This window comes from Sapajus apella, unplaced genomic scaffold, assembly GCF_009761245.1.
Source record: "Sapajus apella isolate SASKATOON/1434 unplaced genomic scaffold, GSC_monkey_1.0 scaffold14, whole genome shotgun sequence".
In the NCBI taxonomy this organism is placed as follows: Eukaryota; Metazoa; Chordata; class Mammalia; order Primates; family Cebidae; genus Sapajus; species Sapajus apella.
The window spans coordinates 11,422,098-11,445,243 of NW_022436954.1; the positions used below are offsets into that span (position 1 = coordinate 11,422,098).

The 23,146-nt window shown below is 40.2% G+C and overlaps 1 protein-coding gene across 1 annotated transcript in view; it reads left to right on the top strand.

The window, feature by feature from the left end:
* The first annotated feature begins 9,371 nt into the window (after positions 1-9,371).
* PATL1 (PAT1 homolog 1, processing body mRNA decay factor) overlaps positions 9,372-23,146 on the top strand; it is a 33,380-nt gene continuing 19,605 nt past the window's right edge. The window contains exons 1-8 of the mRNA XM_032283321.1: positions 9,372-9,534; positions 11,442-11,553; positions 19,097-19,314; positions 19,617-19,697; positions 20,791-20,985; positions 21,917-22,018; positions 22,460-22,549; positions 22,762-22,979. Coding sequence (XP_032139212.1) covers positions 9,520-9,534; positions 11,442-11,553; positions 19,097-19,314; positions 19,617-19,697; positions 20,791-20,985; positions 21,917-22,018; positions 22,460-22,549; positions 22,762-22,979 — 1,031 coding nt within the window. The 5' untranslated portion in view covers positions 9,372-9,519. The remainder of the gene's footprint in view (positions 9,535-11,441; positions 11,554-19,096; positions 19,315-19,616; positions 19,698-20,790; positions 20,986-21,916; positions 22,019-22,459; positions 22,550-22,761; positions 22,980-23,146) is intronic.

The following is a 23,146-nucleotide window of genomic DNA, read 5'->3' on the forward strand; positions in this document are numbered from 1 at the left end:
AGACTGGATAATTTATAAAGGAAAGAGGTTGAATTGATTCACTGTTCTGCATGGCTGGGCAGGCCTCAGGAAACTTACAATCATGGCAGAAGGCTAAGGGGGAAGCAAGGCGCCTTCTTCACAAAGTGGTGGGAGGGAAAATTAATGCAGGAGGAACTACCAAACATATAAAAACCATCAGATCTTGTGAGAACTCACTATCATGAGAACAGCATAGGGGAGACCACCCCCATTATTCGATTACCTCCAGCTGTCCTCTCCTTTGACATGTGGGGATTATGGGGATTAAAATTCAATATAAGATTTTGGGTGGGGACACAGCTAAACCATAGCACTGCTAAATTTTAGGGTAGTTTTGTATGCAGCAATATATAACTAACAGCATGTTAGTGAACATAGCCCCAATTGTCTTGGGAGTTACTGAACACAGAAACCATGGACATGGTTCACCTAGTGAATCTTCATTTTTCATCTCTAAGTAGCACATAAAACACAAACTTAAACTTTAAAATTTTTTGTCATTATACTACCAGAAATCATTTGTATACCCCAATGACTTATACATACCACATGCCATAGGCTAAAAATGGGCTCCCCAAATATTTCCATGTCCTAATTCCCAGAAGCTGTGAATATATTATTTTACACGGTAAAAGGGATTTGGCAGGTATAATTAAATTAAGAATTCTGAGATGGGGGAGATTATCCTGTATTATCCAGGTGCACACAATGTTATCACAGGACCTTTGTAACAAGGGAGTAGGAGAATGAGAGAGGAAAATATGACAAGAAAAGCAGAGAGAGAAAGAGTTTGGAAGATGTATGCTGCTGGCTTTGAAAATGGAGGATGGGGCCACAAGCCAAGGAATGCAAGTAGCCTCTGGAGGCTAAAAACAACAAAAAAACAAATTCTCCCCTAAAGCCTCAAGGAAGAAATGTAGTTCTGTAACCCATTTTAGACTTCTAACCTACGGAAATATAATTTTGTTACAGAAACAATAACAACCTAATACCTCATTTTATTATGCTTCACAGATAATTGTGCTGTTTACAAATTGAAAAATTTTGGCAACCCTACATTGAGCAAGTCTATTGGCACCATTTTCCCAACAGCAAGTGTTGACCTCATATCTCTGTCTCATATTTTGGTAACTCTCACAATATTTCAAACTTTTTCATTATATCTATTATAGTGATCTGTGATCAGTAATCTTTAATGTTACTATTGTAATTGTTTTGGGACACCAGGAACTGCACCCTCACAAGATGGCGAACTTAGTAAGTGTTGTGTGTGTTCCACTGACTAGTTATTCCCTCATCTCCCTCCTTCTCTTTGGGCCTCCCTATTCCCTGAGATACAACAATATTGAAATTAGGCCAATTAATAACCTTACAATCACCTTTAAGTATTCAAGTGAAAGAGTCACACATCTCTCACTTTAAATCCCTCACTGTAAAGCTAGAAATGATTACGCTTAGCGAGGAAGGCATGTCAAAAGCAAGATGGGCCAAAAACTAGGCTTTGGGCCAAGAAGTTAGCCACGTTGTGAATGCAAAGGAAAAGCTCTAGAAAGGATTTAAAAATGCTACTCCAGTGAACACACAAATGGTAAGAAAGTAAAACTGTGTTATTGCTGTTACAGAGAAAGTTTCAGTGGTCTGGATAAAAGATCAAACCAGCCATAACATTCCCTTATGCCAGAGCCTTATCTAGACATGCTAACTCTCTCAATTCATTGAAGGTGGAGAGAGTTGAGGAAGCTGCAGAAGTAAAGTTTGAAGCTAGCAGAGCTGAAGAAGCCACCTCCATAATATAAAAGTAGAAAGTGAAGCAGCAAGCGCTGATTTAGAAGCTGCGGCAAGTCATCCAGAAGATCTAGCTAAGACCACTGATGAAGGTGGCTACATCGAACAACAGATTTTCAATGCAGACAAAATATTGCAAGAAGATGCCATCTAGGCCTTTCAATGCTTGGGTTCAAGGCTTCAAAGGGCAGGCTGACTCTCTTGTCACAGGCTAGTGCAGCTGGTGACTTTAAGTTGAAGCCATTGTTTATTTGTCATTCTAAAAAAAACTTAGGCCCCTTAAGAATTATGCTAAATCTACCTGGCCTGTGCTTTATAAATTAAACAGTAAAGCTTGGCTAGCAACAGCATATCCATTTGTAGCGTAATTTACTGAATATTTTAAGCCTACTGTTGAAACCTACTACTCAACAACAACAACAAAAAAAAAAAAAACAAAAAAAAACAGGCTTATTTCAAAATATAACTGCTTATTGACAATGCAGCTGGTGGCCCAAGAACTCTGATGGAGAGGTACAAGATTAATATTGTTTTCATGCCTGCTAACACAGCATCCATTCTGTAGCCCACAGAGAAATTTCAACTTTCAAGTCTTATTATTTCAGAAATACATTTTGTAAGGCTATAGCTGCCATAGACAATGATTCCTCTGATGGATTTGAGCAAAAGAAATTGAAAACTTTCTAGCTGCTTCTGGATGACTAAAGGAAAAAAGAAAAAAAAAAAAAAAACTGGAAAGGATTCACTATCCTAAATGCCATTAAGAACATTTGTGAGGCTGGATACGGGCAACATGGTGAAGCCCCGTCCCTACAAAAAATAAAAAAATTAGCCAGGCATGATGGTGCCCACTTATAGCCCCAGCTACTCAGGAGGCTGAGATGGGAGGATGGCTTGAGCCTAGGAGGTGGAGGTTGCAGTGAGTCAAGATTGTGCCATTGCACTTGTCTGCCCTGCCCGCCCCTCAACAAGAAAAGAACATTCTGAGTCATAGAAAGGGATCAAAGTATCAACACTGTTGTGGTAAAACTCAAACTGTGTTTTCCCTTTGCTCTCACACCACAACCAACACAGAATACTTCTGTGACCAAGTGTGTGGGGAATTTTCCACACCAACAAACAGTGGAGACCAGCTGGGTATCCTCCAATTCAATTCTGACACTACCTGGAAATAGTGTCAGTTCCCACAGTTTAAGGGCTCAGTTCCTAAGATTACTCCCTCCTCCCGCAAAACACCAATTGCAAGTCTGGAGCTCTGGAACTTCTGACCAACCAGCTTCAAGTTGGGTTCCCATGACCCCCTCTTTGGGTTCAATAATTTGCTGGAGTGGCTCGCAGAACTAAGGAAGCACTTACCTTTATCAGTTTATTACAATATAAAGGTATCACGAAGGATACAGATGAAGACATGCATAGGGAGAGGTACAGAGGAAAGGGCATAGAGCTCCCATGCCCTCCCCAGGTGGCCATCCCCCAGAAACCTCCACGTGTTCAGCTATCAGAAGGTCAAAGAGATTCTGTTTCCTGTATATGAAAACCTATATGTATATATAACATATTTCATTACACTACAAACATTAACAGGACTTTGGAAGAAGTTGATTCCAATCATGGATGACTTTGAGAGGTTCAAGACTTCAGTGGAGAAAGTCACTGCAGGTGTGGTGGAAATACCAAGAGAACTAGAATTAGAAGTGGCGCCTGAAGATGCGATGGAATTCCTGCAATCTCATTATTAAACTTTTAACAGGTAAGGAGGTGCTTCTTATGCATGAGAAAAGAGTTTCCTTAAGATAGAATCTTCTCCTGGTGAAGATGCTGTGAACGTTGCTCAAATAATAATAAAGGATTTAGAGAATTACACAAGCTTAGTTGATAAAGCAGCGTTTGAGAGAATTGCTCCGATTGTAAAAGTTCTACTTCGTGGGTAAAATGTTGTCAAACAGCATTGCATGCTACAGAGAAATCTTTTATGAATGGAAAAGTCAATCAAGGTAGCTAACTTCCTTGTCTTATTTTAAGAAATTGCCATAGCCACCCCAACCTTCAGCAACCACTTCCTTGACCAGTAAGCAGCCATCAACAACAAGGAAAGACCCTCCATCAGGGAAAAGATTAAGAATCACTGAAGGCTCACATGATCATTAGTATTTTTAACAACAAAGTATTTTTTAATTAAGGTATATATATCAGGTTTTTTAAGACATAATGCTATTTCACAGTAGGCTATTAATATAAATATCACTTCTCACCCTTTTACTTAATACATTCTCAATAAATATGTATTGAATTGAATCCTCTGCAAAAAAAAAAAAAAGTTGAATAGTTTGTCAAAGTATAACTTTCAAAAAGTTAAAAAAAAACTCTCTTTCAATTATGTTATGAGCATGTGTCAAATATTTATTTATCTTATTAATGAAAAAGAAACAGCAAGGTGGTGAAGCTAATTCAAAGGAGGATACAAGAAACTATGAACTATATAGAGTGAGGAAAAATGCTGGATTAAGATTCAAAAGTTAAATATAATGTTGGTTAATGTGGCAATAAAACTGTCTCCTTTGAGATTATCCCACCAAAATGAAATCATCTCCACTGGACAAAAATAATTTGCAACTTGTTAATCTTCTACAAATTAATATCTAACTTTACTGAGTCTGGGATCTCATTAATAATAAACATTAAGTCAAACAAGGTTACCTCTCCGTAGAACTTTAAATGACCTTTACACAGGCTTGTTAGATAATGCTCTTATTACAACATTGCAAGGCACACAACAATTCCTTTTCCTTATTTCCAAGTTTTGTATAATTTTTCTAAACGGACATGTTCCCACTATTAGTGAGCAATAAACTACTCTAAAACTATGTGGCTGAAATGTACACATATATATATAGCCACATGCAGTGGCACATGCCTTCAGGCTTGGTTACTGGGGAGGCTGAGATGGGGGGATGGCTTAAGCCCAGGAGTTTGAGGTGGCAGTGGGCCATGATTGTACCATTGCACTGCAGCCTGTCTCAAAAAACAACAAACAAACAAAACAAATAAACCTTGTGGCTTAAAACTACAATCACTTTATTATATATATCTACGTATCTGTAAAATACTTTTATGGGCCAGGAATGTGGGAACAGCTTTGCTGAGTGATCCTTCTGCTCTCCATAGCATGGAATGGAGTCACAATGTTCAGTTGATAGCTGAGCAGGTGTGAAGAGTCCAAGACAGCTTCATTCACATACCTGGTGTCTTGACTGGGATGATTAGATAAGCTAAATACAGCTGGACCCGCCTTCCTCTTCATGTAGTTTCAGGGTCTTTCCATATGATCTCTTCAGCAAAGCAGCTGGGTATTTTACATGGACTTAAGACTGCCAATCTTCTTAAAGGTGATCCAGAAGTGGCAGAGCATCTCCACTCCCATATCTCATTAGTCAAAGCAGTCATAGTCCAGTCCAGATTCAAGGAGAAGGAAACAGACAGCCCACCTCTCAATGGGAGAAGTAGCAGGGTGTGGTGGTTTGCACCTGCAATCCCAGTTATTCAGGAGGCTGAGGCCAGGAGTTTGAGAACAGCCTGGGCAACATAGTGAGATCCTGTCTTTACAAAAATAAAAAATAAATAAGCTAGGTATAGTTGTGTGTGCCTGCAGCCCCAGCTATTCAGAAGGACGAGGTAGGAGGATCTCTTGGGCCCAGGGGTTTGAGGCTGCAGTGAACTGCAATCGCACCATTGCACTACAGCACTGCTACTCTAATCCTATTAGAGCGAGACCCCATCTCTGAAAAATAAATAACAAAAACCAATCAATTAATTATTAAATGGGAGAATTGTCAAAGAATTTGTGGCCATGTTTAGTCCATCAGAAATTTTGCCCTGTAAACAGTTACTTTTATTATATGGGTAATTCTTTTCCGCTAAGATCTGTTTTACTAAGGGTTCCCATTACTTTCTGGGAGGTTTGTCATGTTTTCACTACATGAGAAATGACCCTGGGTACAGCTCACTACTCTTTTCTCCCTGTATAACCATGCAAGTACTAATGGACAATGCAGGATTTCAAAATGTAGCACCGAACTAGTAGCATCTGCATAATCTGGGAACCTGTTACAAATGCAAATTCTCAGGCCTGACTTCCCACCTACTGAATCTGAAACTCTGGGGATGGGGCCCAGTAGCCTATGTTTTAACAAGCCATCTTGGCAATTCTAAATGTATACTAAAGTTTGGAATCGGTGTTTTAGAGATTTAAGTTACTTGATGAAAATATCTGATACTAGCCTCACAAGAAAGTAAATTTTATGTTGTGCTTTTTTTATGATTAGAAAAGAAACAGGCCAGGTGTGGTGGCTCATGCCTGCAATGCCAGCACTTTGGGAGGCTGAGACAGGAGCATCACTTGAGACCAGGAGGTCGAAGCTCAGTGAGCTATGATCATGCCACTGCACTCTAGCCCAAATGACAGAGACCTTGTCTGCCTACAAAAACAAAAACAGTAAAAAAGAAACAATGTATAGAGTCTGTAAATACTATACTGGCTTATTTACAGCACTTTCAGAAATCACAGATAATGCCAAAGAAAGCTGGTATGGTGGCTTTCTCTAACTGATGGCCTTCCTCAGCTGTCATTAACCTTTCCCATGTACTTGACATGCAGGAAAGACCTCCATTCTCCCACACACCAAAGGGACACTTCCCAGAGACATCACACCTTATGTCTAAAGAATCACTTGTGAAAAGAACTTGTACCTTCTCCATCTTAATAATGGGTCTATTAAGTAACTGTATATATATATATATCCTTTTTTTTTTTTTTTCTTTTTTAAGACACAGTCTTGCTCTATCACCCAGGCTGGAGTTCAGTGGTGTGATCTCAGCTTACCACAACCTCCGCCTCCTGGGTTCAAGTGATTAGTGATTTTCCTGCCTCAGCCTCCCAAGTAGCTAGGACTACAAGCATTAGCCACTATGCCCAGCTAATTTTTGTATTTTTAGTAGAGACGGGGTTTCACTATGTCAGCCAGGCTGGTCTCAAACTCCTGACCTCGTAATCCACCCACCTCAGCCTCCCAAAGTGCTGGGATTACAGGCGTGAGCCACCATGCCTGGCCTAAAAATATATTATTCTTTCAAAAGGACTTTCAGTCCCCCTTACAGACAGGTGTTGTGTAAGAGAAAATGGGCAATTTTGTTGATCCTGTCTATGACACCTTGTTTTCTTTTTTTCTTTCTTTTTTTTGACACCTTGTTTTCTGATCCTTTAATTCCTACTCTGCAGCATTTCTTTCCTTGTACTTTCTTTGAGTTTATTCTATAGTTCATTTATATTCAGGCTTCCCTATTTTTGTGCTCAGTCTCCCGCATAGCTGCAGGGACTACAGGTACAGGCGCACACCACCAGCACCAGAAATAATGCAGAGCAGCTAATAAAAAAATTAGCCCAGCTAATTTTTGTATTTTTTGTAAAGATGCGGTTTTGCCATGTTGCCTAGGCTGGTCTGGAACTCCTGAGCTAAAGCAATCCACCTACCACAGCCTCCCAAAGTGCTGCGATTACACATGTGAGCCACCACACACAGCCCCTATTTTCTTATATAAATACTGTTTTGGCAGTGTCCTAAAAGTTTTGATATATTAATACGTTTATCACTCCGTTTTAAGTATTTTCTGCTTTCCATTATTTTCTCTTATTGAAATATCTGAAAATATAAGACGTTTTTCCCAGTCTGCTTCTACTATTGATATCTTACATAATGACCAGAAAACATGATCTGCAAGATCAGGGATCAGCAAACCCTGTAAAGGGCCAAACAATAAATATGTTATACTTTACAGGCCACATGGGATCCATCATAACGATTCAACTCTGACTTTGTAACATTGAAGCAACCAAAGACAATATGTAAATAAATGAGGTTGGCTGTATTGCAATAAAGCTTCCCTTACAAAAAGAGGTTGCTGGCCAGATTCAGCTGTGGACCATGGTCTGCTAACCCTTGGTCTACATGGCACCAATTCTTTGGTAATTATTAAGATCTACTGTTACTTAGTACCTGATGTTTTATGTTCCACGCATGCTTGAAAACCAATAAAACATCTTGTCCCTGGCCTGCTCCACTTCTTTAAAGTTCAGGCCTGGCCCATGTCCACATTTGCTTTTGTTATTTTGACACAGTTATTAAGACACTGGGTTTTTAACAATCAGACAAAAAGCTCAGCTGCAAGTTTTGCCACTTGCTATTGGGTGGTTGGAGGCACACTAGTTAATGTCGCTAATCCTCAAGTTCCTCAACTACAAAGTGAGAAAATAACAGTACCTACCTCATGGGAAGCACATAAGGAAGGATTCAATGAGATAATCCATATAAAGCGCCTGGCAGAGTCCCCGGCGGCCTTCAATCGTTAGTAGTTGTGTTAGCATCATGAGGCAGGTGTAATTACACCCATTTTACAAGAACTAAGGCGTAGAGAGGTTTAGGTAAGTTGCCCAAAGTTTCCCAGCCAGTAGCACCAGCTCCCACCGAGAACTTTTCCTTACAAATTCAACGTGTCTGCTACTCAAAATGATCCAGACACACTAACATTTAGGGAATTTACTGTATGCCATTCCGAGGCGAGGCTGCATTTTAAGACACCCGGAGAAGAAACGGATTGCGAAACCCATAAGAATTCATTTTTTGTGGAGCAAGTTTTGTCTGAAGGGAAAAAATACTGTTCCATGAGTTCAAACGGGCAAGGTCATGGAACGTGCTAGAGGTAAGAAACAATCTAACAGAATTCAGGAACCAGGGGGCCGAAGCTTCTAAGCAGGACACATTCCTTTCTGGGCTCGATTTTCTAAGGAAGTGGCGTCACCCAGCGGCGCACCCCGGTCCGAAGACCCTGCTGCTGCGTGGCCCGCGACCCACGGCCGTGGTGCCCTTCAAGGCTCCGCAGCTCCTCGCGCCTCATGAGCCTAGCGCCTAAAAATACTACCCTAGTTAAACCTCCGGGAACCTGTATTCGGCATTTCAAAATAAATGGGCGCCATCATCACCTTGAGCCACATAAATCACAGCCCTGACCTGCTGTGAATTCAGCAGGCGACGAATTCAGCCGCTGAAAGTGGCGACGAAGTCCGCCCCTTTCGAAGACCAGCAACTTTCCATTCTTTTTGCCCTGCTGAAGGCGCAGATCGTAACGGTGAGACCCCCGAGCTGCCCGAAGAGTCGGACTTTGGAAAAACAGCCCGGGAATCTCCACGTCTCGCAGCCCAGGCTAAGCCCAGGAACCTTCAGAGCCATATCCTGTGACAATCACAAGGGTTTTCTCCGCCCCGTGGGTGACGGAAAACTCGTGACCGACCCCTCAGCTCCGAGCCGAGAGCCGGGCGGGCCAGGAGAAAGAGGGGGCGGAGTTGTAAGCCCTGATCGCCAGGCAGCCCACGACTGGTAGCGCGTGCGCAGTCTCTCGCCACGGGACCTCCTTCCCGCCCCTGAGACTAGGAAGCGGGACGCCAAATCTGTCCCCGCGCAGCCGCCGCCGCCAGGCGCAGAGCGGGGTGGCCGCCCTGCCTGAGGCGCGCCTGCGCACGTCCCCACGCACGCTCCGACGTACGGCGGCGGCCAGGGGTCGCGAGCCGGTGGAGGACCCGCGCGCGGAGGAGCTCGAGGAGTCAGCGCTTCTTCCCTCCCTCCCCTACTCCCCTCCCCGCTCCCTGCCCCCCCCTCCCCAAGAATGTTCCGCTACGAGGTGAGCTGTTGCGACCGGAAGTGACCCCTCCCTCCCTTCCGCGCCCCTTTCTCTTACTTACCCTCCGCGCGCCCAACCGGAGTTCTTACGGGGCAAGGGGCGGGCTGAGGGAGTCTCAGGATCTAGAGGGGCGCGACTGGCCTGGGGTCGCGGGTCTAATCGTAGGGCTGGAAGCTAGCTTCAGGGGTCGAGACAGTCCCATTAGTTGCCGATGGGGAAAGTTGGCCTCCGTTTTAGGGTTGGGAGGGCCCGTTAAGTGCTGTAACCAACCAGACCACACCCCCGCCCCCACCCCTAGAGGAGCCGTGGAAGGTAGAGCATTGCATCTACCCGGGAGCTTTTCTTAAGAGTCACTCGGGAATTCCCAGAGCCGAGTTTCCCGCCCTGGACCTGGAACCACCCCACCACCCACCCCCACTCAAATTACACCGACACACACCCTATTCACACAGGCTACCATCAGGTCAAGGGGTCCTGGGCTTGCCCTTGGACTAGGGCCCCAGCCCGTTTACTAAAGAGTGCTCCGAGTTGGGAGGGGGGCGTGTCCTGCCGAAGTTCCTTCGGGGCTAGTGCTGGGAGACGTGGGTTTGGTGAAGGTCCCAGGAATGTAGCAATAGCAGCAGACACCACTGACCCTGTCACCAACTCACTTTATGACCTTGAGCGACTCCCAATCTCTGGACGTAGACTTTCTGGATTTGTAGCTTGAAAGAAGTGATGTAAGTGATCCTTAAGAATTTTTAATTTTGAAAATCAGTGATTTGGTTAAGAAGATCATTGTGATCTGGAAGGGAGTACTGCTGGAAGTTGCCTCTGATAAGGAGGCAGTTGCATGCCTGATTTGCATGAGTCTGGAAAGGCTCGGGGGATGAGAATAACACCCTTTGACCTCATCTGTCTTTTGTAAACAGGGTAGCTAAGAGGTAGCCTGGCAAGGTATATCACAAAAGTACCTACTGATAGAATATGGAATTCTGATTCTGAATTCTTGAAAACTGAGGACAGGCATACTTGATAGGAATGATCCAAGACTAAACTGAAAGGAAAACTGGGAGAATAAATCAGTTGAGTAAAATTGAAGTGAGGGGGTGGAAATAGAACACACCTAAGATGTGCTGACTTTGTTCGATCCGTAATCTTTGCCTGCTTTGATCATCACAACTCTCTGCCATAGCTGGTATTGTCTCTGCATTACAGTGTAAAAGACTGAGCCTTACAGCCTAGCACAGAGCCTTAGACACAATAGGTTCTTAAAAAGTATTTGACAAGTTAATTAGAAACTTTCTGAGTTGTCCGTGTTCACACTGATTGGAAGAATGGAGCCAGAACTTGAACTTGTATCACAGCTTTCCAGAGTTCATTGAATTGTAGTTGAAGACCTGGTTTTCTATTTAATCACTGAAGTTTAGACCTATAGGAAAGATAAGAAAGATGGAAAATGAAGACAAAGCTTTAAAAGGGACTAATAGTTGAAAAGATGGTATGAACATAATGAGAAAGATGAGAATTTTGCTGGAAAAGATACATAAAGATTCAAGAAAATAAAGGGTTCATTCTTAGTTGTCATCACTATTCCAACCAGTGATGTAAGGGAAGTTGTGTGCTTAATTTCTTGGTTGCGTTGAGCAACTGCTGTTGTTAGATTCTTAGAGAAGTGGAATGCTGTAGGGGCAGGCAAGAATTAAATGCAATAAGGAATAGGAAATAGAAAGTGAAAGAAAGATGATGAAATCTTCAAGTGTCAGGGAAATTGGGAAGTAGAAAAAAAATGCCATCTTTACAGAAAGTCATAATGAAGCAATTATGTTCATTGAGAAGGTGAGATGAATAAGATGAACATTTTTAGAACCTTTTTAAAATGAGGGTGTGAATTTCATAAATAACTAATGTCTTTTCTCTTTTTTTAGTCTTTGGAGGATTGTCCTCTGGATGAAGATGAAGATGCATTTCAGGGACTTGGAGAAGAAGATGAAGAGATTGATCAATTCAACGATGATACATTTGGGTCAGGTGCAGTTGGTAAGTGACATCTTTCTCTTATAATATCATCTTGGCCTCTTGCTGTTTTCAAGTGCTGTCTTTTAGAATTGCTTTATCTTATTAGGGGTAACTTCATTCACTAATTTGGCAAGATACTCTTCTGTTCCTCATCTTAGAATAGTTCATTTTTCACTGGAAGCAGCATCTACCCTGCTCCTTTGGGACTCTTTTTGCCTCACCTATAAAATCAGGTATTCTGTAAGCCTTGCCCCTTCCAGCTATATGATCTATCACTACAGGTTGCGCCTATGAGGGATTCAAATATTTAAAGAAGTAAACATTTAAGAGAGATTTAAACTAATCCTAGATGAGAGGAATTTTTATTTGTATAACATATAACTTTTTTTTTTCTTTTACCTGCCTCCCTCCAATTCGTATAACATATAACTTAAGGAAAACTAGTGTACTAGTAGAAAACTCAGACTCTAGTATGTGGGCGTATGTGTTTTAAAATTTAGTCTGTCACTGATATATAAGTTTGCAACTTACAGTATCTTCAACAAAATACAAAGCTTTTTATACCAAGAATTTTGGTGGAAGAAAGGCCTCATAGGTTAGAAAAGTATGCACAGATGAAATTTTGTCCATCCCTGGATACAGATACATATTTTTATTTATTTATTTATTTATTTTCTTTTTCAAGATGGAGTCTTGCTCTGTCACCCAGGCTGGAGTGCAGTGGGGCAATCTCAGCTCACTGCAACCTCCACTTCTCATGTTCAAGCAGTTTTGCCTCAGGCTCCCAAGTAGCTGATATTATAGTCACCCACCACCACACCTAGCTAATTTTTGTATTTTTAGTAGAGACGGGGTTTTATCACATCAGTCAGGCTGGTCTCAAACTCCTGACCCTGTGATCTGCCTGCCTCAGCCTCCCAAAGTGCTGGAATTACAGGCCTGAGCCACTGTGCCTAGCTATAGATACATATTTTAAGAGTTAAAAAAAATTTAAACACTAAAAAGCCAAACTAAGCTTACAGGCCACAGAGTTATAAATACCAAGATTGAAAATTTAGGAAGCAAGCTTATATGATAAAGTTTAAGGATACATGTTACTTAGAAGAGGTGTAAAACAAGTGGAGTAATAAGTTAAAATTTAAACTTTTAAACTATATACCTATATATATTATATATATATAATATATATTATATATTAATGTATATAATATATATATTATAATATATATTATATATATAGTATATAATTATATATATATGATATATAATATATATAATAATATAATATATATATTATATTTAAATTTATATAAAATATATATGCATAAATTGTTTTTTGGAGACAGAGTCTTGCTGTGTCACCTAAGCTGGAGTGCAGTAGCATGATCTCCGCTCACTGCAGCCTCTGCCTCCTCAGTTCAAGCAGTTCTCCTGCCCCAGCCTCCCAAGTAGCTGAGAATACAAGCACCTAGCTAATTTTTGTATTTTTAGTAGAGATGGGGTTTTACGCTGTTGGCTAGAGTGGTCACAAACTCCTGACCTCAAGTGATCCTGCCTCGGCCTCCCCAGGTACTGGGATTACAGGCATGAGCCACTGCACCTGGCCGAAACTATATTTTTAAGCAACTGAATAGGTAAGAGTCAATGCAGATGTGTTTCCTTAGACTTGGTGCTAAAAGCGGCAATAACAGTGTTTATGTTCAAATGTATAAATATGTATGATTCCTTTGAAGTTGCAGCACTTCTGTCTGTGCAAGAAAACTCCAAGTTAAGTCATAAGGAAGAAGAGGAAAGTTAGCAATAGTTGGTAAACCCAAGCTGTTAAGTATCAAAAACAAATAAGAGGCTTTAAAGTATTATAATGGGCACTGGTTTTGCAGGGACCTAATAAATTTATTAAAGCTTATACTGAGTTGAATAAACTAGCAAAAATAAAGGTGTTTTAATATTGTCAGTCATTTGTAAAATTCAGTAACTAAAACTTTGTCATAATTCAAAGCAGCGAGAAAAGTGTTGAAAGTAGAAGCTAGATTCACATGGAAGGGAATCAAAGACCTTTTGTATTATAGCCATGGGTTAGGAGATGAGTTTGTTCAGAAGTAATCATGATCCAGGATGCTATTCTCTCCACGGAGATCACAGGCAAAGAGATGTAGAGTAGAATTTAAAAAGCAGGAAACTGATGTGAATTGCAAATTATATTTGGAAGATAGTTTAGTGACAACCAGTAGAACACAGTAAGCTATTTGTGGTGGCTCAAGCCCACGGCTCCCCAGCCCTTTGAGAGGCCAAGGCAGGAGGATCACTTGAGGACAGGAGCTCAAGACCATCCTGGACAACATAATAAGACTCTTTTGCCACAAAATTTTTTTTGAAAAATAGCCAAGCATGGTGGTATGTGCCACTTAGGAGACTGAGGCAGGAAGATCCCTTGAGCCCACGAGTTCAGGGATACAGCAGCTATGATGGTGCCACTGCACTCCAGCCTGGGTAACAGAGCGAGACCTTGTCTCTAAAAAATTAATTATCAAATAATTTAAAAATAGAATACCATAGAAGCTACCAACATGTGCTCGTTACCATTTTTTCAACACATTCCCCAATATTAAAATGAATTAACCAGAATTGATTTATAGACATTATTAAAATGAGGCAGAATAGTACCACATTCTCAGTTTTCAACCTGGACAAAAGGGGAGTCATGCCTTCTCATTGACTTCCAGAGTGCTATGGACAGTCTTTTTTTCCTGAGTTTCTATTTTTTCTCATAAGACGGGGATAATGTTGCCTTAAAAGGATGTTAGAGTGTGCAGGACTATATATGATGGGAAAGAAGAAAAGTTCACACATGCTGAAAAAGCCATTAGTTTTGCACAGTAAACGAACAAATAGTACAAAGTAAAGGCAGTGAAATGGCATATGATTAGCCCACTTTGTACCTTAGGGCCAAAGGATAATTAGAAAGTACTTCCACCAAGAAAGTTTATAATGGAGAAAAGATTTCCAAAGGTGAGCCCTTTCCCTTGAGAGTGTAATGTACTTGAATTGCAAAGCGAAGATCTTAATTCCTCATAACTGCTTGATATAAATACTATAAAAAGAAAATTGTTTTCCAAGTCAACCTGTGACTTCTTTGATACTCCTCTGCAGCTTGATATAAGTTGGTATAGAGAGTTTAAATCAGGAGGTGAAATGTCATATCTTTGACATTTGTTTTGATTGTATGATTTTTAATTCATATAGTGGGCATCTTGAATAATACCTGCTAGTACAGTAGACGTTTTAGGTCACTAGCTACAAATGGTGACCTTTCCTTAAGAAACTAGTCACTGTCTTCTGCATGAAAAAATGTTTGCATCATCGTAGAGCAATAAATAGTGTTGCAGTAATCCCAACTCATTCTCTAAAAATAAAAGCTTACACTTACATGGTGCTTATTACGTGCTAGGCACCATTCTAAATGTTTTACATATATTGTTAATCCTCACAGCAACCTTGTGAGATAGGTACTATTATTATCCTCATTTTAACAAATGAGGAAGAGTGATGGGTTGAGTGACTATAAATACAATTACTGTAAACTACCAGTTATGTTAAAATAGTTGTTGGGGAGTCTTTGGAAATCTCCTGCCTCCACTTGGAAGGAATCACCCTTCTTTCTACCTCCCTTTTATTGATAGCTACTATAGTCTTTAGAGATTGGGATTGTCTTAAATTAAGTCACTTCTACTTCCTGTTTATTTTGTTTTCTTTCAAAACTATCCCTGAGACAGGCTTCAGGTGTTGTTATTACAAGTTTAAGTTTATAGAAGCAACCAGGAATTCAGTAACCCACATCAGGGTATAGGTTAGTTCCTTATTAAAGATAATCTCTTTCCCATCATTTCTCCGTTATTCTTTTGCCCACCTTTTGTCATTTTGACCAGTAATGGACTCAGGTCAAGTATTGGCATATCTAAGTAACTATATTTTTCAGTCATTTGAAAAAGATACAGGGTGAAATATTCTTTCATAGTAAGGGCATAAGATCTCTGAGATACTACTTTAGATAATTTTCATGATGATGGTATTTTATGGCATAGATTCCTTTACTTACATGTTTGAAAATGTAACAATCAATTCACCACAGATCTATTCTCATAGAATATGGCTACTTAACCAATATTTTTAAAATTAAGGAGAGATAGATTATCCATATTTGATAGGATTTGGTAAAGTTAGCAAGCATGACCGTATGAAGTAGTGATGGAAAAGCATGCAAATTAGAGCTCTACTGCATTAGAACCAATCCACTAACAAATGAACTTAAATTTGGGAAATAAATGTTTTTACACATCCCTCAATTCCAGATGATAGATTCCCATTCTTATGTCATTGCTAAGTTGGTAAAATTGCAAAAAACAATTTATCCTGTCTCAGCTTACTATTCCTTACCAAGGATGACAGAAATATGAATGTCACAGTTGGTTTTTAATTACATTATTATTTAAATATTTTCTTTCAGATGACTAGTCATTTAGATTAATACTGTAATTTTCATTTAAAGTGGATTTTTTTCATTTTTTGGAACACAAACAGGGTAGGCTTATCAGAGACCATCATCATAAAATGGCTACCTTAAATTCTTTTCTGTAAGATGACAGTTAAAGGAAGAGTGCTACCTGACTAGTCACTCAAGTTAAGAGGAAGCTGTTGGGTGGGAAACAAAATACCACATAATTAGAAAGAAAACCCATGTCCCAGAGGCTTAACTAAGGATATTTTTATAGCTTTCGCCCACAAACTTTATCCCAGTAATGGCAAAGTGATCCACAATTTAAGGAATCCCTTTACCACAACTAATAAATTCAATCTACCTCAGTGCCCCCAAACTAGGCAGTGAGTCCTATGATACCAAAATTAAACATTTGAAAGCCCCACTTCCCTCACTCTTTGGGTCACTAGTGTTATGTGACACATCGTCGTATGGTAAAAAATAGCAAAATTTAACTGTTAATATAGTCTGATTCTAAAAGAAAATTCATCTATTTAAATAGTCACATAAAATGTTAAGATATGTATGTTTATTACAGTATTAATTATCATATTGGAAAATTGTAAATAATCCAAATGTTTACCAGTAAGGGATAAATTACATTATAGTTTAGCAATAAAGTGAAATCTTACGTAGCTTTTAAAAAGAATGAGATAATATCAGTAGTTATACCTGTGTATGCATGCATGAAAATATGTCCAAGACATATTGCTTAACTAAAAAGAATCAGGTTAACTTTATAAACTTCACAAAGCTTACAAGTGTTTAAAACTTAACACAGCTATGGAATTACAGGGGGGTTTCACATAAAACTATGAAAGTGTGTTTTTGGTGTTTGAACTTTTTAACATGTATTTTGTTTGAAAGCCGAAAAAAAAAAAGTCTCTGATTCTATGTTGGTTATAAAGGGAATTATCTGTTATCCCTGTCTGTTGAATTTTATAAAACATATAAAACATGTAACTAAAAAAAGAATGCCATGTAACATATACAAAATAATACTTTTTGTGGGTTAGAAAGTAGTTGTTTAGATGAGGTAAAGGAAGGAATAAAATGAAAGGATTATTTAGGAGTAGATCCAATGAGGAGGAAGAGTATTTGAATACCTGAAAAGAAAGGCCAATGCAGTGGCTTCCGCCTATAATCCTAGCAGTTTGGAAGGCCGTTGCGGGTGGATTGCTTGAGCTCAGGAGTTCAAGACCACTTTGGGCAACGTAGGGAAACTCTGACTCTACAAAAAGTACAAAAATTAGCCTGGTGTGATAGTACACACCTGTAGTTCCAGTACTTGGGAGGCTGAGGTAGGGGGATTGCTTGAGCCCAGGAGTTTGAGACTACAGTGAGCCAGATCATGCCATTGCACTCCAGCCTGGGCGACAGAGTGAGACCCTGTCTCAAAAAATAAAAAGGATACTGAAAGGAGCAAAACTGTGAGTATAGCTTTCATGACGGAAGCAGAATGGAATGATAAGATTGGAGAAAACTGGAGTAAGATGTAGTGGAAGTAAGGTCTAGCTCCAGAGTGGCTGATAGAGGATGCTGAAGATTGTAATCTGTACTGTAATGGGATTAAAAAAAAAAAAAAAAAAAAAGATGCCAACATGCCAAATGCAAAAACAACCTTAGTGTCAGTGCTACAGACTATATAGTAGTGTGCAGTAATAGCAGACATAGTTAAAATAAAAGAGGAACTACCCCTTCCTCTTGCTCAGCCTGTTTTCAGCACAGCAGCTAGAGTGATTCTTTTAAAAGTTAAGCCAAATGAAAACTTCCCTTGGCTTCTCATTTCAATCATAGCAGCCCAAAATGAGCGCCCTCCACATGACTTTTTGACCTCATTTTCTTCTACTCTCCCTGCCTTCCTCATTCCATTCCAAACACAGTCCTCCTTGCCTTTTTCAAAACCATCAATCGCTCACCTTAAGGCTTTTATGCTGACTGTCCCTCTGCCTGGAACCCTCTTCTCCCAGATACCCAAATTGCTAACTCTCTTACTCTTTAGAATCTTTGCTCAAATGTCATCTTCTCAATGAGGCCTACCTCTGACCATCTATTTAAATTTCAATCTGCCTTTCTTCCTTTGTATTCCTATAGCAATTTCATCTTAGAGTGTAATATCTAATCACTATGCTATTGTCTGCTATCTCTCTCTTTCCTACTTGCATGAAAATTTTACAAAGGCGGAATCTCTGTCTCTTTTTGCACATAGATATATCCCATGCATCTAAAACAGGGCTTGTCCCATAATAAATGCTTACCAAATATTAATTGAGTGGAATGAATGGATTTCAAAAGCATGTAAAGAAGATGGCACTTATAATCTAAAAGAAAGTTGTATGCTAATGCTATGAGTTTTAACTTCTCTAAGTTTTTGCTTGAAATAACATAGAATCTCAAAACCAATAAGTAGTAGTGTATATATATATATATATCTATTACCAATTTAGGAAACAGTTTCAGAATATGGTTTGGACATAATTGAAAATGTTTTAAGCTATTAATCTACATGCTTGAATTTTATTCCTGGTATGATGTTATTTGCTTTTAATAGTAAAAAGCACACTTCATATGTCCCTTAGTTTAAACCTTATTTCCTGCTTCTTAGTGGAAACTTTACTTTCTACCTATGTTCTGGAGTTATTCATTTGGTTAGCAGAAGAATTGTATAGGCTAGGCGGAGTAGCTCACGCCTATAATCCCAGCATTTTAGAAGGCCGAAGTGGGTGGATCATTTGAGGTCAGGAGTTCAAGACCAGCCTGGCCAACATGGTGAAACTCCACCTCTACTAAAATTACAAAAATTAGCCAGGCATGGTAGCAGGCACCTATAGCCCCAGGTACTTGCGAAGCTGAGGTAGAAGAATCACTTGAACCCAGGAGGTGGAGGAGGCAATAAGCTGAGATCACACCACTTCACTGCAGCCAGGGTGACAGAGTGAGGCTCTGTCTTAAAAAAAAAGAAGAAGAATTGTGTAAAACTTTTTTATACCACTGTGAACTATTTCTTCCATGAACTGTGTTATTTTATAGATGATGATTGGCAGGAAGCACATGAGCGCCTGGCTGAATTGGAAGAAAAGCTACCAGTGGCAGTTAATGAACAAACAGGCAATGGAGAGAGAGATGAAATGGATTTGTTGGGTGACCATGAGGAGAATCTGGCAGAAAGGCTCAGTAAGATGGTGATTGAAAATGAACTAGAAGATCCAGCTATCATGAGGGCAGTGCAGACCAGGCCAGTTTTACAAGTAAGTAAGTTACTCTGATTTGAGAACTATAGCAGACTAAAATTTAAAGTGAAGTAGTGAACTTTGCCATTTTATTTTGTCTACTCTAATGAGAGATTTTACATATGCCATAGAAAATTAATAACATATTTCCTGATGATATCAGTTAAAGTTGGAGAATAATGTATATTCTGGAGTACTATAATTTCTTATTCTAAAGCAGCTTGAGGCTCTTTTGGAACCTTGCTCCCTAACAGCAGATAAGTCACTCAAAGAGTACACAACATTTCAGACTTTATATGCATGTTTTCCTTTTTTGTTAGCCCCAACCAGGAAGTCTGAATTCTAGTATCTGGGATGGATCTGAAGTTCTGAGGCGAATCCGAGGACCGCTGCTTGCTCAGGTATTAAATACTTTCTCTTTATATAAAATTTCTAATACCCAAAAATTTTAAGTTGGTTTCTGTTGTCATCTTTTCCTTACTTGAAGGGGTTTGTAGGTCTTTCACTTGGTAGAATTATGTTGACTACTGCATCCAATACTTAGCTATACCTTTCTTCAGCCTCCAGGGTAAAGGTTGCAAGGGAGCCATTAGAATTTAAATTTGTTAGTGTATAATTATGATTTGAATCACTTAAAAAGTCATTTCTGAGCCAGGCACAGTGGCTCATACCTGTAATCCTAGCACTTTGGGTGGCTGAGGCAAGTGGATCATTTGAGGTTTGGAGTTCAAGACTAGCCTGGCCAACAGGGCAAAACCCCGTTTCAACTAAAAATGCAGAAATTAGCCAGGTGTGGTGGTGGGTGCCTATAATCCCAGCTACTCAGGAGGTGGAAGGAGGAGAATCACTTGAATCTGGGAGGCAGAGGTTGCAGTGAGGCAAGATCACACTATTACACTCCAGCCTGGGTGATAAAGCGAGACTTCGTCTCAAAAAAAAAAAAAAAAGTCATTTCTGTGCAAAACTATAGGGGTTGGGCATGGCAGAAGGGGTTAACTACAAAGGAACAATACAAAGAAATTTGGTTGGAATGATACAACTGTTCTCTCTCTTTTTTTTTGAGACTGGGTCTTGCTCTGTCACCCCGGCTGGAGTGCAGTGGTGCAATCATAGCTCTCTGTAACCTTGAACTCCCAGGCTCAAGTGATCCTCCCACCTTGGCTTCTTGAGTAGCTGAGACTACAGGTGCATGCCATCATGCCTGGCTAAGTTTCTTATTTCTGTACAGATGAAGTCTTGCTATGTTGCCCAGGCTAGTCTCAAACTCCTGGCTTCAAGTGATCCTCCTACCTCAGCCTCCCAAAGCACTGGGATTTCAGGCATGAGCCACTTACCAACTCAGAGAACCATGTACCAAAAAGTGAATTTTACTATATGTGAATTAAAAGTAAAAATTTAAAAATAATTTCTTAAGATATTCTTGGCATCTGTAGAGATTACTAAAACATATCAAGTTAGTTAATTTCTATTTTATTTTACCACTTCTTCAATTAGGAAATGCCTACAGTGTCTGTATTAGAATATGCCTTGCCTCAGAGGCCCCCCCAGGGTCCAGAAGATGATCGGGACCTTTCTGAACGTGCATTACCAAGGCGGTCAACTTCACCTATCATTGGGAGTCCTCCTGTTAGAGCTGTCCCCATAGGCACCCCACCTAAGCAGATGGCTGTACCCAGCTTCACCCAACAGGTACCTCTCATTAACAGGCACCCAGCCCAGGATGTTGGGAATCTGGGCAAAATTATTGGGAAAATTGGTGATGTTGGGTGGAGGGTGGAAATTTTGGGTAGGCATTAGATTAGAAAGAAAAATAGCTAGTTAGAAGAGAAATTAGTACAAATAAGAGACACATTCCCTGATACCCTTTGATGATACTATTGCTGCTGCCTTTTAATTGGGAGAGAAAAAAGGTTAGTTAGCCACATTTAGCACATATATCCTTTTTAAAGTGTTTTGCTGGCTGCCCAAAACATTGTCAGAGAGGTAACTGAAAGCTGGGGGGAGTGGGAACACACAGCATTGTCCACATCCCTTTTTACCTTTAAGATATCCCTGCTTTCCCTAGAGCCTGTGCAGTCCTGTTCCATAGACTTTCCTCCACCTGAAACCAGCAGCTGAAAAGGAAGGCCAATTTGGAAGGTATGGGGGGAGGGTGGTGTTGGTATGGCCTAGTTAGGCTCAACATCCTATGAAATGGTGGAGTCACAATGTATCACAAAAGTGCTGAGCATGGCGGCCATATCACAGGGGCTTCAGGATAGGACTTAGTTAATCCTCCAGCTTTCTTATCATTCCTTCTCCCTTGGTGCTACCAAAATATATCCTCTTGGAGAGAATTTGCAAGTCAGAATATCTGCTGGTACCTCCCTCAGACAGCATGGAAGGGTGGGGATAACTGGAGAATTAGCTAAATCTTCCTCAGTTGCTACTGACACTTTTCTTGATTTGTGAGAGAAAGTGGCCTAAGGTTCTGTATTTGAACCTGTAGCCATAGCCATTTGCTTAGAAGTAGGGCTTTGCATTGAGTTCTGTGTCTCTACCAGTACTTGAGGGGAGGGAGTGTAGGTGGAAGAAAAACTGATTTCATTGAGTGTAGTTGTATATATGTTTGTCCTGATAGATTCTGTGTCCGAAGCCTGTCCATGTTCGGCCCCCAATGCCACCGCGTTATCCTGCTCCCTATGGTGAGAGGATGTCTCCAAACCAGCTCTGCAGTGTCCCGGTATGTCACTGTAAGCCTAACAAAAATGTGCAGTATGTATTTTTTGATCACTATTTGTATGATCACTGCCACTATTTAGATTTGCTGATATCTCCAAAATTATACCTCTTTATAATCTCCTTACTTAAATTTCTGGATCTAATTGTCCCCAGGTCAGATGACCGTTGTTTCTTCCATCAGCTCTTTTCCTATCTTTAAAAATCTAAACTCATTGTGATCATCTGGTTCTCTACTGTTTCAGTTCCACATTCTACTGCTTTATTTTCATGTCACATGGTCATAGTGTTTTTATAATTTCTTTTATTATATTCCAGAGCTTGACTCTATAATTTGAGAGTTTTATATCCAAGTTTATACTGCATTTCTGCTGAGTTTCCTTATTATATTGATGTACCCCCTGTTTTATAGTATATTCTTTTTTTTGTTTTTTTTTTACCTTAGAACTCTTCCCTCCTGGGTCACCCTTTTCCTCCTAGTGTTCCTCCTGTTCTCAGCCCCCTTCAGAGAGCACAGCTTCTTGGAGGAGCACAGGTAAGCCTGTGATTAGCCCTGCCAATAAAGAACTTGCCTACTTTCCTAGAGTTTATTAGATGATAGCCCCTTTTTTCTGCTATTAATCACAATTATTTTTGCCTTTACTTTTTCAAACAAAGTTATTGATAGAAACGGTATTCACTTTTCTGTAGAGAAAAGCAGGGGGACTTGCTGATGGTCTGAATCTAAAATCTTGTTCCTCTTTGTAGCTACAGCCTGGACGGATGTCTCCCAGCCAGTTTGCACGAGTCCCTGGATTTGTTGGTAGTCCACTTGCTGCCATGAATCCCAAGTTGCTACAAGGGCGAGTTGGGCAGATGCTTCCCCCAGCACCAGGCTTCCGTGCCTTCTTTAGTGCTCCACCCTCTGCTACACCACCTCCACAGCAGCACCCTCCTGGTCCAGGACCTCACCTGCAAAACCTAAGGTATACAAAAATCAGTGCTGCTGCTTATTGATTGTCAGCCAAGTCTCTTGACTGTGGATGTGTAGTTTTGTAAGTCTCTTGATATTTGCTGACAAATTTTAAGATGTTATCAGATCCTCAAGTTAGCAAACATGTAAATGTTTGACAATCTCTCGGCTTTCTTGTGA